Source organism: Marmota monax, unplaced genomic scaffold (genome assembly GCF_021218885.2).
Source record: "Marmota monax isolate L192 unplaced genomic scaffold, Marmota_monax_Labrador192_F-V1.1 WCK01_AAM20220418_F8-fsc00008, whole genome shotgun sequence".
In the NCBI taxonomy this organism is placed as follows: domain Eukaryota; kingdom Metazoa; phylum Chordata; class Mammalia; order Rodentia; family Sciuridae; genus Marmota; species Marmota monax.
In genome coordinates, this window is record NW_026694432.1 from 2,499,720 (window position 1) to 2,514,149 (window position 14,430).

Here is a 14,430-nt window from a genome sequence, read left to right on the forward strand (position 1 = left end):
TGAGAAAGGTCGATTTGTGAACAACCCATATCTCAATAATAACCCTAAATGTTAATGGCTTAAACTCACCAATTAAGAGACACAGGCTAGTAGAATGGATCACAAAACAAGACCCAACAATATGCTGCCTACAGGAGACGCATTGGATAGGAAAAGACATACATAGGCTGAAGGTGAAAGGTTGGGAAAAATCATATCACTCATATGGACTTCGGAAACAAGCAGGAGTGTCCATACTCATATCAAATAAAATAGATTTCAAGCCAAAGTTAATCAAAAGGGATAAAGAGGGACACTACATACTGCTTAAGGGAACCATACACCAACAAGACATAACAATCATAAATATTTATGCCCCAAACAATGGTGCAGCTATGTTCGTCAAACAAACTCTTCTCAAGTTCAAGAGTCTCATAGACCACCATACCATAATCATGGGAGACTTCAATACACCTCTCTTGCCACTGGACAGATCTTCCAAACAAAAGTTGAATAAGGAAACTGTAGAACTCAATAACACAATTAATAACCTAGACCTAATTGACATATATAGAGTATACCACCCAACATCAAGCAGTTACACTTTTTTCTCAGCAGCACATGGATCCTTCTCAAAAATAGATCATATATTATGTCACAGGGCAACTCTTAGACAATATAAAGGAGTAGAGATAATACCATGCATCTTATCTGATCATAATGGAATGAAACTGAAAATCAACGATAAAAGAAGGAAGGAAAAAGCATACATCAATTGGAGAATGAACAATAGGTTACTGAATGATCAATGGGTTATAGAAGACATCAAGGAGGAAATTAAAAAAATTCTTAGAGATAAATGAAAACACAGACACAACATATCGGAATCTATGGGACACAATGAAAGCAGTTCTAAGAGGAAAATTCATTGCTTGGAGTTCATTCCTTAAAAAAAGAAAAAAACAACAAATAAATGATCTCATACTTCATCTCAAAATCCTTGAAAAAGAAGAGCAAAACAACAGCAAAAGAAGTAGAAGGCAAGAAATAATTAAAATCAGAGCTGAAATTAATGAAATCGAAACAAAAGAAACAATTGAAAAAATTGACAAAACTAAAAGTTGGTTCTTTGAAAAAATAAACAAAATCGACAGACCCTTAGCCATGCTAGCGAAGAGAAGAAGAGAGAGAACTCAAATTACTAGCATACGGGATGAAAAAGGCAATATCACAACAGACCCTTCAGAAATACAGAAGATAATCAAAAACTATTTTGAATCCTTATACTCCAATAAATTAGAAGATAGTGAAGGCATAGATAAATTTCTTAAGTCATATGATCTGCCCAGATTGAGTCAGGAGGATATAGAAAACCTAAACAGACCAATATCAATTGAGGAAATAGAAGAAACCATAAAAAGACTACCAACTAAGAAAAGCCCAGGACCGGATGGGTATACGGCAGAATTTTACAAAACCTTTAAAGAAGAACTAATACCAATACTTTTCAAGCTACTTCAGGAAATAGAAAAAGAGGGAGAACTTCCAACTTCATTCTATGAGGCCAACATCACCCTGATACCTAAACCAGACAAAGACACTTCAAAGAAAGAAAACTACAGACCAATATCTCTAATGAACCTAGATGCAAAAATCCTCAACAAAATTCTGGCGAATCGGATACAAAAACATATCAAAAAAATTGTACACCATGATCAAGTAGGATTCATCCCTGGGATGCAAGGCTGGTTCAATATACGGAAATCAATAAATGTTATTCACCACATCAATAGACTTAAAAATAAGAACCATATGATCATCTCGATAGATGCGGAAAAAGCATTTGACAAAGTACAGCATCCCTTTATGTTCAAAACTCTAGAAAAACTAGGGATAACAGGAACATACCTCAATATTGTAAAAGCAATCTATGCTAAGCCTCAGGCTAGCATCATTCTGAATGGAGAAAAACTGAAGGCATTCCCTCTAAAATCTGGAACAAGACAGGGATGCCCTCTCTCTCCACTTCTCTTCAACATAGTTCTCGAAACACTGGCCAGAGCAATTAGACAGACGAAAGAAATTAAAGGCATAAAAATAGGAAAAGAAGAAATTAAATTATCACTATTTGCAGATGATATGATTCTATACCTAGCAGACCCAAAAGGCTCTACAAAGAAACTATTAGAGCTAATAAATGAATTCAGCAAAGTGGCAGGATATAAAATCAACACGCATAAATCAAAGGCATTCCTGTATATCAGCGACAAATCCTCTGAAATGGAAATGAGGACAACCACTCCATTCAAAATATCTTCAAAAAAAATAAAATACTTGGGAATCAACCTAACAAAAGAGGTGAAAGACTTATACAATGAAAACTACAGAACCCTAAAGAGAGAAATAGAAGAAGATCTTAGAAGATGGAAAAATATACCCTGTTCATGGATAGGCAGAACTAACATCATCAAAATGGCGATATTACCAAAAGTTCTCTATAGGTTTAATGCAATGCCAATCAAAATCCCAATGGCATTTCTTGTAGAAATAGAGAAAGCAATCATGAAATTCATATGGAAAAATAAAAGACCCAGAATAGCAAAAACAATGCTAAGCAGGAAGTGTGAATCAGGCGGTATAGCGATACCAGACTTCAAACTATACTACAGAGCAATAGTAACAAAAACAGCATGGTACTGGTACCAAAACAGGAGGGTGGACCAATGGTACAGAATAGAGGACACAGAAACCAATCCACAAAATTACAACTATCTTATATTTGATAAAGGGGCTAAAAGCATTAAATGGAGGAAGGATAGCATCTTCAACAAATGGTGCTGGGAAAACTGGAAATCCATATGCAACAAAATGAAACTGAATCCCTTTCTCTCGCCATGCACAAAAGTGAATTCAAAATGGATCAAGGAGCTTGATATCAAATCAGAGACACGCCGTCTGATAGAAGAAAAAGTTGGCTACGATCTACAGTCGGTGGGGTCGGGCTCCAAATTCCTCAATAGGACACCCATAGCACAAAAGTTAATAACTAGAATCAACAAATGGGACTTACTCAAACTAAAAAGTTTTTTCTCAGCAAAAGAAACAATAAGAGAGGTAAATAGGGAGCCTACACCCTGGGAACAAATCTTTACTCCTCACACTTCAGATAGAGCCCTAATATCTAGAGTATACAAAGATCTCAAAAAATTAGACAATAAGAGAACAAACAACCCAATCAACAAATGGGCCAAGGACCTGAACAGACACTTCTCAGAGGAGGATATACAGTCAATCAACAAGTACATGAAAAAATGCTCAACATCTCTAGCAGTCAGAGAAATGCAAATCAAAACCACCCTAAGATACCATCTCACTCCAGTAAGATTGGCAGCCATTATGAAGTCAAACACCAACAAGTGCTGGCGAGGATGTGGGGAAAAGGGTACACTTGTACATTGCTGGTGGGACTGCAGATTGGTGCAGCCAATTTGGAAAGCAGTATGGAGATTTCTTGGAAAGCTGGGAATGGAGCCACCATTTGACCCAGCTATTCCCCTTCTTGGTCTATTCCCTAAAGACCTAAAAAGAGCATGCTACAGGGACACTGCTACATCGATGTTCATAGCAGCACAGTTCACAATAGCAAGATTGTGGAACCAACCTAGATGCCCTTCAATAGACGAATGGATAAAAAAATGTGGCATTTATACACAATGGAGTATTACTCTGCATTAAAAAATGACAAAATCATAGAATTTACAGGGAAATGGATGGCATTAGAGCAGATTATGCTAAGTGAAGCTAGCCAATCCCTAAAAAACAAATGCCAAATGTCTTCTTTGATATAAGGAGAGTAACTAAGATCAGAGTAGGGACGAAGAGCAGGAGAAGAAGATTAACATTTAACAGGGATGAGAGGTGGGAGGGAAAGGGAGAGAGAAGGGAAATTGCATGGTAATGGAAGGAGACCCTCAGGGTTATACAGTGGAGGGGGTAGAGAGAGAGGAGGGGAGGGGAGGGGAGAGGTGGGGAGGGGGGAGGGTGGAGGATGGGAAAGGCAGGGGAGCACAACAGACACTAGTATGGCAATATGTAAATCAATGGATGTGTAACTGATGTGATTCTGCAATCTGTGTATGGGGTGAAGGTGGGAGTTCATAACCCACTTGAATCAAAGTGTGGAATATGATATGTCAAGAAATTTGTAATGTTTTGAACAACCCACAATAAAAAATTTAAAAAAAAAATAAAGTGCTAAAAAAAAAAAAAAGAAAGGTCGATTTGTAAAAAGAAAGAGTCTGAGGTCATCCCTGTTTATAATCTTGATTAAATCTTATATATTCATGCAATCTCTGCATTGTATCTCACAATTTGTGACTTTATTCCAGTCTTTTTTCCAGATATGATGGAGCCTACATCCTCCTACCTTTCTGGATACTGTATGTGCTTGATTCTCTTGCAAATGATGACATTAACTTCAGGTAAGAACATCTACTTCTTCCACATCAGTCTCAGCTGTAGAAAAAATCTAGTGTCCTGTTAACTTTTGGGGGGAGCTTAAAGTTAACACTTCATTGTAATATCAAGAGAAATATTGATAAACAAATGAAAATCAGCAACTCTTCTTAGATCCATGAAAAGTGAGATGACAGGGCAAACCATTGATCCCCAAATCAGAGAGACAAACATGTGCAGAAATCTACTAGAGCAGAAATCCGTAAGCAGAAACCTCTGGGGAAATCAGTACCAGGATAGGAAAATCTAAACTGTAATTCTTCAATTGCTAGAGGTTAGGTGTGGGCCTGTCCGAGCCAAAGACTCCAGAGAAGCCCAGGGCAGGCAGGACACTTGTGCCTTTTACCTCCGGGGTTTCCACTAGGTTCTTACAGTAAATGATTGGTGAAAATTTCTTTGTGCTTCTAGTAGGAAGAAGAGAAAAGTAATAATTCTGGTACATACTTGTCTTAAATAAGCACTGTCTTTAAGAGAAACTATTTTGCCAGAGCCCAACCTTTTGGAGTTCCATAACCTAAATAACTTGGGGGAAAGGAAATATCTAACTCCAGGCTCCTCTATCCATCTTGTCCCACTTAAGAGGGGGCAGCATGCAGAGAAGCACTCAGGAAGCTCACCGCCCAAGAGCACAGGCTGACCCAAACTGAAATCTAACCAGAGAACCACAGAATGCCTCTCCTCCCCCCAGACTCTGTCACCTCATCACTAAAAAGCCTTCACCAGAATTTCTCTTACTCATACACTATATTTGGCTTTCCACAAAAAAATTGCAAGATATACTAAAAGGCAAATCCATAGTTTGAAGAAAGAGAACAAACCAGATTCAGATATGATGGGGATGTGGGAATTATCAGACCACAACTTTAGAACAACTGTTATTAATATGCTATGGGGCCTAATGAAAAAAGAGTAGATAAAATTTACGAACAGTTGAATAATGTAAGTAGAGTGATATGAATTCTACGAAAGAATAAAAAAGAAATCTTAAAAATTTATCTATAAATTTATATATATTTATACACATAAATATATATAAATTTATATTAAAAATTATATATATATATATGTGTGTGTGTGTGTGTGTGTGTGTGTGTGTAAACTACCCCCAAGAAACTCTGTTAGGTCAGTTTTAGAGTTGTGTTATTAACTCTATTGAATATATACTTCTCTTTCTATTTAAACTTTTTCATACTATTACAAATTTAGAAAAAATAACCAATTTTTGTAACAAAATCTTGAGGTCAAAGTAACAAAGATAGCCCTATAAAATAACTTTCTAAAATGATGTGTTTTATGGTTGGAGATTCAAAAATGATTTGTAAATATTGAAAAATCATTAGGCTTTATATCAAGAATGTACCAATGGCTTAGACTTATCAAATGACCTAGTTGTGACCTCAAGTTGAGAGGGGAACACTGTCGTGAGCTTCAGTGAAAGAACTGTCTCCATGGTAGCAGATGCAAAAATATATAAACAGAGTTATATGTGGTCAAAATTGCCTAAAGGAATTTACTTGGAAAAGATGGGAGGAGATTGTAATGAAAATAGAGAGGGAGAAAAAAGACAGAGTTTGACTTCTGTGAGATGGTTAATGGAGCATATGCGACCGAGGATTTGTCTGGTTGTCACTGACTCCTTGCTCTCACACTACCTCTTAGATCCATACCCACAGGGCATCGCTGCACTGAAGGTACCACACACTGAAAGCAGTTCTGAGAGTCTCTCTGGCGCTCTGTGTGGATTTGCACAGGGCAGTGAAAGTCTAGTCAGGCGGTTATTCAGGTTGTTCTCCTTGGACAAATAAGGTTCTGCTGGAATGCGGTTCTACTAGATTTTCTCATTGAAAAGTTATACTAAAATCTCCTTTTTTTAGTTTTGTAAAGCAATTCTTGTATTTTTGAGGGTATTATACATTTATATTTATTCATTCATTGATGGACACATGGGTTTCTCCATTTAAGTGTGAATGATGTCACTATGAACATGGATGTACAAATATCTCTGAGACCCTGCTATTAATTCAATTTGGTGTGACATTTCTTTTTTAATTAATTTTTAAAATTTGTATATGACAGAGGAATGCATTACAATTCTTATTTTAAACATATAGAGCACACTTTTTCATATCTCCGGTTGTATACAAAGTATATTCACACCAATTTGTGACTTCATACCCTGTACTTTGGATAATAATGTCTATCACATTCCACCATCAATTTGGTGTGACATTTCAATGCACGCTTATAGCATGCACTGACTAAATCTGTCCTCCCTTATTCTTCTCCCTACCCTTCCCAACCTCTACTGATCACTATTCTGCATTCAAACAAACATTTTTTTAACCTTTTAGATATAAGAGAGAGCATATGGTACTTTTCTGTGTCTGGTTTATTGTACTCAACAGTATCTCCAGTTTCATCTATTTGGCTGAAATATGATGAAATTTCATTTATGTTTATAACTGAACAATATTCTATTTAAGGAACTTCCATACTGTTCATAATAATGGCTCTACTAATTTAAATTCATAGCAGCAATGTGTGAGAGTTACTTTCCCTCTCCATCCTCACTAGCTCTTATTTTTTATTTTACAAAACAGCTATTTTAATTGGACTGAGATGATGTCTCATTGTAGTTTTGATTTATATTTTACTCATGGATAATGATATAGAACATTTTTAAAATTACCTGTGGGCCACTTTTGTTTCTTCTTTTCAGAATATTCCTGAAACAATCATGGCTGAAAACTTCCTAAATTTGATGAAAGACATTATCTGAGATGCTCTTCCCTTTTCACTCTCTGTTCTCTTTCTGGAAATCCTACAATGCATCATGTGTTGGTCTGATAAATGATGTCCCACATGTCCCTTGAGCTTTGTTTACTTTTGTTCAACACTTTTGTCTTTCCTCAAGGAATTGCATGTTTTTGAACCATATTTGTTTAATGCTTTGGGCTTTTTGCTTCTTATAAATTATTTTTGTGATAAGGTTCACCCTAAAGTATAAGCTTAAGGTTTCCTTGGGTCTTTTATGAGTCTGTGCCTTTCTTTAGGCATGTGCCTACACTGTATAATTCTTCCCAATTGCTTTTGAATGTCCCAGTCTTGACTGTCTGGTACCAACACCCCCCATCCCCCCCACAAAAAGAGAAAACTGAAGAGAAAAGAGGCTTTTAAATACCCTGGATGTCACCTTGGTTGGAAAAGGAGGAGCCTTGCAACCAGACGGAAAATCATGATGACCAACTACTTCATTGTCTGCACTTCTGTGATCAGAGGCAGTAATCAGATTATAGCACAGACACCCCAATGCTTGGAAGATAAAGTTTTTTTTTTTTTTGCCCACTTGACTCCCACAAGTTATGTTCAGACTGCTTTAGAAACACATGAACAACTGACTACCAAGGGACTGAGGATAGGGGCAGATAGCTGGACTGTGATAAAAGTTGAATTTTACTGAAATCAATCATAATTTACCACCCAAGCCTTTTCCTGGAAGTTGTGAGACAAATAGGCTTCAGAGTTTCCAAATATTTATACAAGATAGATGCTGCCCATACAATTATTGGGGTGGGGAGTCAGTTTGCTGTTGCTTCCTATTCCACCATGTCCCAGAATCTTCCAAAAGAATATACTTTTGAAAGTCTAGTGAAGTAGCATTGGGCTTACCAAACAATAAAATATTGGTTTAAGTTGAAGAGAATGTAATTAGAGATGGACATTTAGATCAGCTTAGGTCTGCTGGGAAGAATTTTGTAGTATCTAGCAACAGGGTTGTTACTGATTTATGACTTATTTTGGTTTTCTTTCTTCTTGCACAGAGAAACTGATGGTGACTGTTCCCAAGGGGCACTTGGTGGCTAGAATAGGAGGACAGGCTGCTCTCAGCTGCCAGTTGTCCCCACAACAAAGCGCAGAGCACATGGAGGTGCGCTGGTTCAGAGGTGACAATTTCAGGCTTGTTCATTTATACAGAGGCGGTCATGAAGTAAATGGAGAAGTTGCCCCTGAATATGTAAATCACACAGAGTTTGTGAAAGAGGCCATGGGGGAGAGTAAAGTGACCCTCAAAATTCATAGTGTCAGCATTTCTGATAATGGACCATACAGGTGTTCATTTAAAGGCACTGACTTCAGTGATGCAGCTGGCATGAACCTACATGTGGCAGGTCAGCGTGCTTGTGGAACATTGTTTAACAAAGCTGTTTTGACATAATAAGTTGAAATATGAGGAAAATTATCTCAATGCTTTTTATTTTTTCATATTCTAAAAAAAATTTAGGTATTATAAGTACTCATAGCTACTTCAAAAATACACTCTGCAGTAAGTAGTCATTACAGAGTTCAGCCATGTGACCAGCATGCTAGCTTCATAATAGAGGTTTGAAAGCATAAAAATCAACTAGTGAGTTTAAAATTAAAGAGACATGACTCTAGTTACCTTATTTGCCAAGCTCAGAGACAGCTCCTCCTAGCTCCTGCCTCCAGCCACCTAATGAGGTAGTGAGGTTAACAAGAGAGGCCAGCAAGAGAGAGAGAACATGCCAGAGAGTGAGCTTTTATTGGGGAACAAAAAAATTCAGTGTAAAATTTCATCCAATGAAGGTAGAGGGGGGCAGCATTCCAAGGTCAGGATCAGTGATTGGTCTTCAGGTCAGTGGTCAGGCACACCACCACATAGACAAGCCCTCACACCTGAGACAGGGTGGGGAAGGCTCTGACAAAGCTTGCCTGAGCGTCTCTCACCCAACCAGGGAGATAACTCAAATCACTTGCGAGAAAGGCTTCCCATACAGAGTTACCAATTGGTCTAACTTATAAATTAAATATGGATTTAATTCATGAATTTCAAATTTCAGATCACATGATTGAGATTTTTTTCCTTTCCACTTGCCAATCCAACCCCAATACAATCACTGTCTTGATGGTTCTTTCTCATTTCCATCAGCACTTGGCTTGGAGACACAGATTCATGTCCAGGTTCCTGTTAGTGATGGACTCGTGGTGGAGTGTAACTCAGGAGGGTGGTTTCCACAGCCCCAAATGGAGTGGAGAAACAGCAGGGGAGAGGTTGTTCCATATTCATCAAAATCATACTCCCAGGATGGAGCCAGATTGTTCCACATGAAGATGACTCTTCTCCTCAGAAACCTGTCAGAGAGCATTATGTGCTGTTTGCAACCCTGTAAAAGGGGAAGAGAAATTAACAAGTATCATCCTAGCAAGTGAGTGCTCCATCTTTAAGGTTTGGTTGTCAGCGAAACATAAAGAGAATAGTTAATGTTAAGTATTAACTATTATCCAATAATGGGATAGTTAATGTTAAGTAGCTTACTACATTCCCAAACACCCTTTGAATGTGACCCTTTATCATTGTTTTGGGTTTTGATGATACAGATATTGTCAGATGCTAAGAAGAAGGATTTAGAAAAAAAAAATATTACAAGAACAATGACAATTCACAATTGAAACATATACTGCAGCTTTAAAGGCTTTTAATGTTTATTATTTCATTAGACCTTCACAATATTGATGTGTAAGTTTAACAGAATTCTAGCTCAGTAACTTAAAGGATGTCATTGATCTTTCTGATCTACAGTGTTTTTACATCTTAGAAATGAATATAATCATACTTCAAGGTTTTTGTGAATCTTAAATGATTAGCAGCAGCAAAAACCTTTGTCATGCAATATTCAGCATGAGTACTACTATTTAAAAATTCCTGAAAATTCAACAAAGGGGAATTATTTTGGTTATTGATAATTAGATGTTGACGGACATCAGTAGAACCAGGAGTAAGTAAAATGTGGATCTAAAACACAGGTTTCCTGGTTATTTGTTCATTGCTCACTCCTTGGAGTCATTGTAGAAGGATGTGTCCTGTGTGCAACAAAGGCACCCTTAGGTGAGATTTCTCTGTGGAGAAATCAGGGTTGATTATAGGAGCACAGTGGTAAGTGAGGCAAATGAGCTTTTAGATGTCACTTCATATGTCACTTCTGTCCTCTCTTTCAGGTGCCCTCTTTAATAAGGACTACCTTAGAGTGAATGTTTTATTTTCAGTTCCATGCATAATATTACTTTTGAAGTCAATGTACATGTGCCTTTCCTATTACTCCCAAAAAGGTAACTGATGCAATAAGGGGGGGAATTGTTAAGGGCTTTAACTTGATGGCTAAGTCATATGTAGGCAAAGGTGAATGATGTTTGTCTTCCAATGCCATATGTCACATGGGAAGATTCATGGCTTATTTCCCAATTTAGAAATGTTGAACTTGACACCTCTGAACTATGGTCTTCCCAAGACAAGGATGTTTTGGGAGATGATGACGTTAGTATAGATGTCTCCTGAAATTTTCAGACCCATGGTTACTTCTGTACATTGAAAATTGAAGGAGTCCTTCCTTCTTTTAAGAAACAGTCCATAGTCTTTCCAAAAGAAGAAGTAAGAGGTCTATTATTCTAAGCATTCACAATATTTAGGAGAGTTGTTTTACTAGAGTGGGAAATTAGGAGGACAAAATCAACATAAAAAAGCAAACAACAAAAAAGCATGAAAGGAATCATGTATGTGCAGTTTGAATGTGTCCGGCTGTCTCTCCATCCCATGTGTTGTGGGCCTCTCAGTTCTGCACATCCACAGCACAGTCTTCCCTACACAGTGATATTAGGAGGCTTAAATTCATCAGGTAACTGCTAAAATGTGGAAAAAGGAGCTGTGCCTGAGTGTCAACAGGACAGATATTAGCAGATCATTTCATGGACTGAAAACAAACCACAGAAAGAAAGAAAATAATGTTGCTTCTTTCCCCCACAGAAGTCACATGAAAGTCTTGTGATTCTAGAATTTTCAGAGTAGAAATGAAGTGATGTGAAATGTCAAAGATGCCATTATTTTCTAATGAAAGTACATCGTTTTTAGTAAAGAACTCATTATTTTGTAAAAGAATATTAGAAAATACTCTAATTCCACCAACCTATGAACCACATACTCTCACATCTGCCAGTCACAGTGGAGCTGTGAGGGCACAGGGTGGCTCTGGCCCTGCACCCTAGAGGAGAGCCCCTGATGATCCACTCACACCAGATACAATGCCCCTTCCTTGTGCGAGAGGCTTTGTCCTCCAGGAAGAACCCCAAGCTTTTATTCGTACTTAAAAGTTAAGTGCAAAGGTCACCCCATGAACACTTTGCATGGGAGTCACCATCTCTGGAACCAAGTCTATCATGGATGGATTTGTTCAACAGTGACTTCCATCTTTAAGTTAAGGAGTTTAAGGCCATCTGGGTTTGCGTTTTCCATGCCAAGGTGAAATCCAGCCACAGGACTTCTTACCCACCCAGAGATGCTTTATAAGCATTGGTGAGAGGCACTGTTTCCTTTTGACACTCAAAAATTGATGTTTTAAGTAAGGAAAGCTTCCCAGCCACTAGGTCTGGACCCCTCTTTTCCCTCACAGCTAGTATTGGTGCATCCACACTCAGGGCCTGAGGATTTCTCACCGTCTTCCCTCTTGATCTAGCTCTAGCTGCTCCTCCTGGAACCCTTTCAAACAGGGATCACACATCTCTCAGTGGGATGTGCCATATTTTAGGTGCCACCACTGGTTCTTGGTGTTCTCTGATCAGCTGTCTATACAATTGTATTTCCTTTCCCCACTCATGGCTGTGGAGAAGCTGTGAGCTATTCCAAGAGTCTCAGAAGCAAGTGCCTTGTGCTGAAGCACTGGAAGCCTCTGGGTCACTTTCTGATTTGCAAAGGAAAGTTTCTTTGACCTTCAGAACTAAGTCTCACACTGAGGCTGACTTCCCTATTCCAAACCACAAAATTGCGTAGAAAGAGAACAAGGGGAAGAGAAGTGATTTCTGTGTAGAGATTTGAAAGGTTTAAAAAAGGTCAGAATCCTGAAATTTAATCAAATTAAAAAGTAAAGGAAATAGTCCAATCAAAATGAAATGGATTCGACTTCTACATTTAACTCTTCAGTGATGAATGAATCTTGTGTGTCTTGCTCTAAGATTTTTTTTCTTTTTTTTTTGTACTGGGGATTTAACTCAGGGGCACTCAACCACCAAGCCACATCCGCAGCCCTAGTTTGTATTTTATTTAGAGACAGGGTCTCACTGAGTTGCTTAGTGCCTCACTTTTACTGAGGCTGGCTTTGAACTCACAATCCTCCTGCCTCAGGAGGATTGCCTCCTCCTGCCTGAGGAGCTGAGAGACAAGGGCCCAGAATGCCTTCACCATTCTATTTTTTTTCTTCCCAATTTGGATGCATTTTATTTCTTTTAATGCCTTATTGCATTTACTAGGACTAATATAAATAAAAGTCATGAAATTACTATTGAATTACTATCTTTGAGTAAAATGCTAAATAGAAGTGTCAAGAATGGCTTAATTTCAGTTCTTAAACAAAAAGCTTTCAATTTCTCACCATTGAGTACGTTGTTACTTGTGGGTTTTTTCTATGCGTGGTATTATCTTCATTTCCTTTTGAGTTACTTAGTATATGGAAATGTAACTGATTTTTGTATTGTTATTTTTATGTTGAGAATTTTCTGAATTTATGTGTGTGTGTGTGTGTGTGTTGGAAGGGGTGTGTGAGTGTGTGTAGTCTACATATTGTTGGATCATGCCATCTGCAAACAGAAAGAGTTTTACTTCTTTCAGCACATTTATTTTAAAATGAGTCCCTTCTATGCCTAATTTATTGACAGGTTTAGTTGTGAAAGGATGCTGAATTTTGTCAAATCCTTTTTGTGCACATAATAGGATGTTGTGGTGATGATTAATAATTTTATTAATGCTCTATGTCATACTTATTGATTTATGTATGTTGACCCATTCTTGATACCCAGGTTAAATCCTACCTGGTCAAAGTGTTTTAGTGTACTGTTGAATTTACTTTGCCAATTTTTTATTGAGGACTTTTTCAAATGTGTTCATCAGTAACATTGGTCTGTACCATTTTTTTGTGTGTGTGGTATTTTTTTCTGCCTCTAATATATGGTGATGCTGGCTTCAAAAAAAACTTTGGTAATGCTCCCTTTTCTTCCATCTTTTGTGAGAATTTAAATAGAATGGGTTGCACTCCATCTATTTATGATATGTCAAAATACACCCTACTGTCATGAGTATCTAAAAACAATACATAAAAAGAGAAGGATTAGTATTAATTCTTTAACTATGTGGCATAATTCACTTGTGAACCAATTGGTCTTGAAATTCTTTTTTGGGGACTGTTTTATAACCATACAATTTATTTTTATTTTTTTTTAGTCATACATGACAGCAGAATGTATTTTGACATATAATACATACATGGAATGTACATACATCAATCATATTGTCTATTCTATTCTGCTGCCCTTCCTATCCTCCCTACTCCTCCCCTCCTCTCCCATCCTTTCTCTCTATCCAATCTAATGTGACACACTTTTTTTCTTTATCTCATCACAACATCATATATGTATTCTGTATAACAATGAGGTTCTCCTTCCATCTTCCGTGCAACTCCCCTTCTCCCTCTTTTTCCCTCCCACCTCTCTTCCCTATTTAGTGGTAGTCTTCTTCTCATGCTCTTCCTCCCTATCCCATTTTGAGTCACCCCCCCCCTTATATCAGAGAAGATATTCGGCATTGTTTTTTAGGGATTGGCTAACTTCACTTAGCATAATCTGCTCTAATGCCATCCATTTGTCTGCAAATGCCATGATCTTGTTATTTTTTAATGCTGAGTAATATTCCATTTTGTATAAATGCCACATTTTTAAAATCCATTCATCTATTGAAGGGCATCTAGGTTGGTTCCACATTCTAGCTATTGTGAATTGTGCTGCTATAAACATTGATGTGGCTGTGTCCCTGTAGTATGCTCTTTTTAGGTCATTTGGGTATAGTCCAAGAAGGGGAATAGCTGGGTCAAAAGGTGGTTC

The 14,430-nt window shown here is 37.6% G+C and overlaps 1 protein-coding gene across 1 annotated transcript; it reads left to right on the top strand.

The window, feature by feature from the left end:
• The first annotated feature begins 4,381 nt into the window (after window positions 1-4,381).
• Window positions 4,382-10,628, top strand: LOC124075316 (selection and upkeep of intraepithelial T-cells protein 7-like). The gene is given in 5 exon segments (XM_046418834.1): window positions 4,382-4,460; window positions 8,316-8,663; window positions 9,443-9,671; window positions 9,673-9,719; window positions 10,510-10,628. Coding segments are annotated over 5 exon segments (822 nt in total).
• Window positions 10,629-14,430: the final 3,802 nt, after the last annotated feature.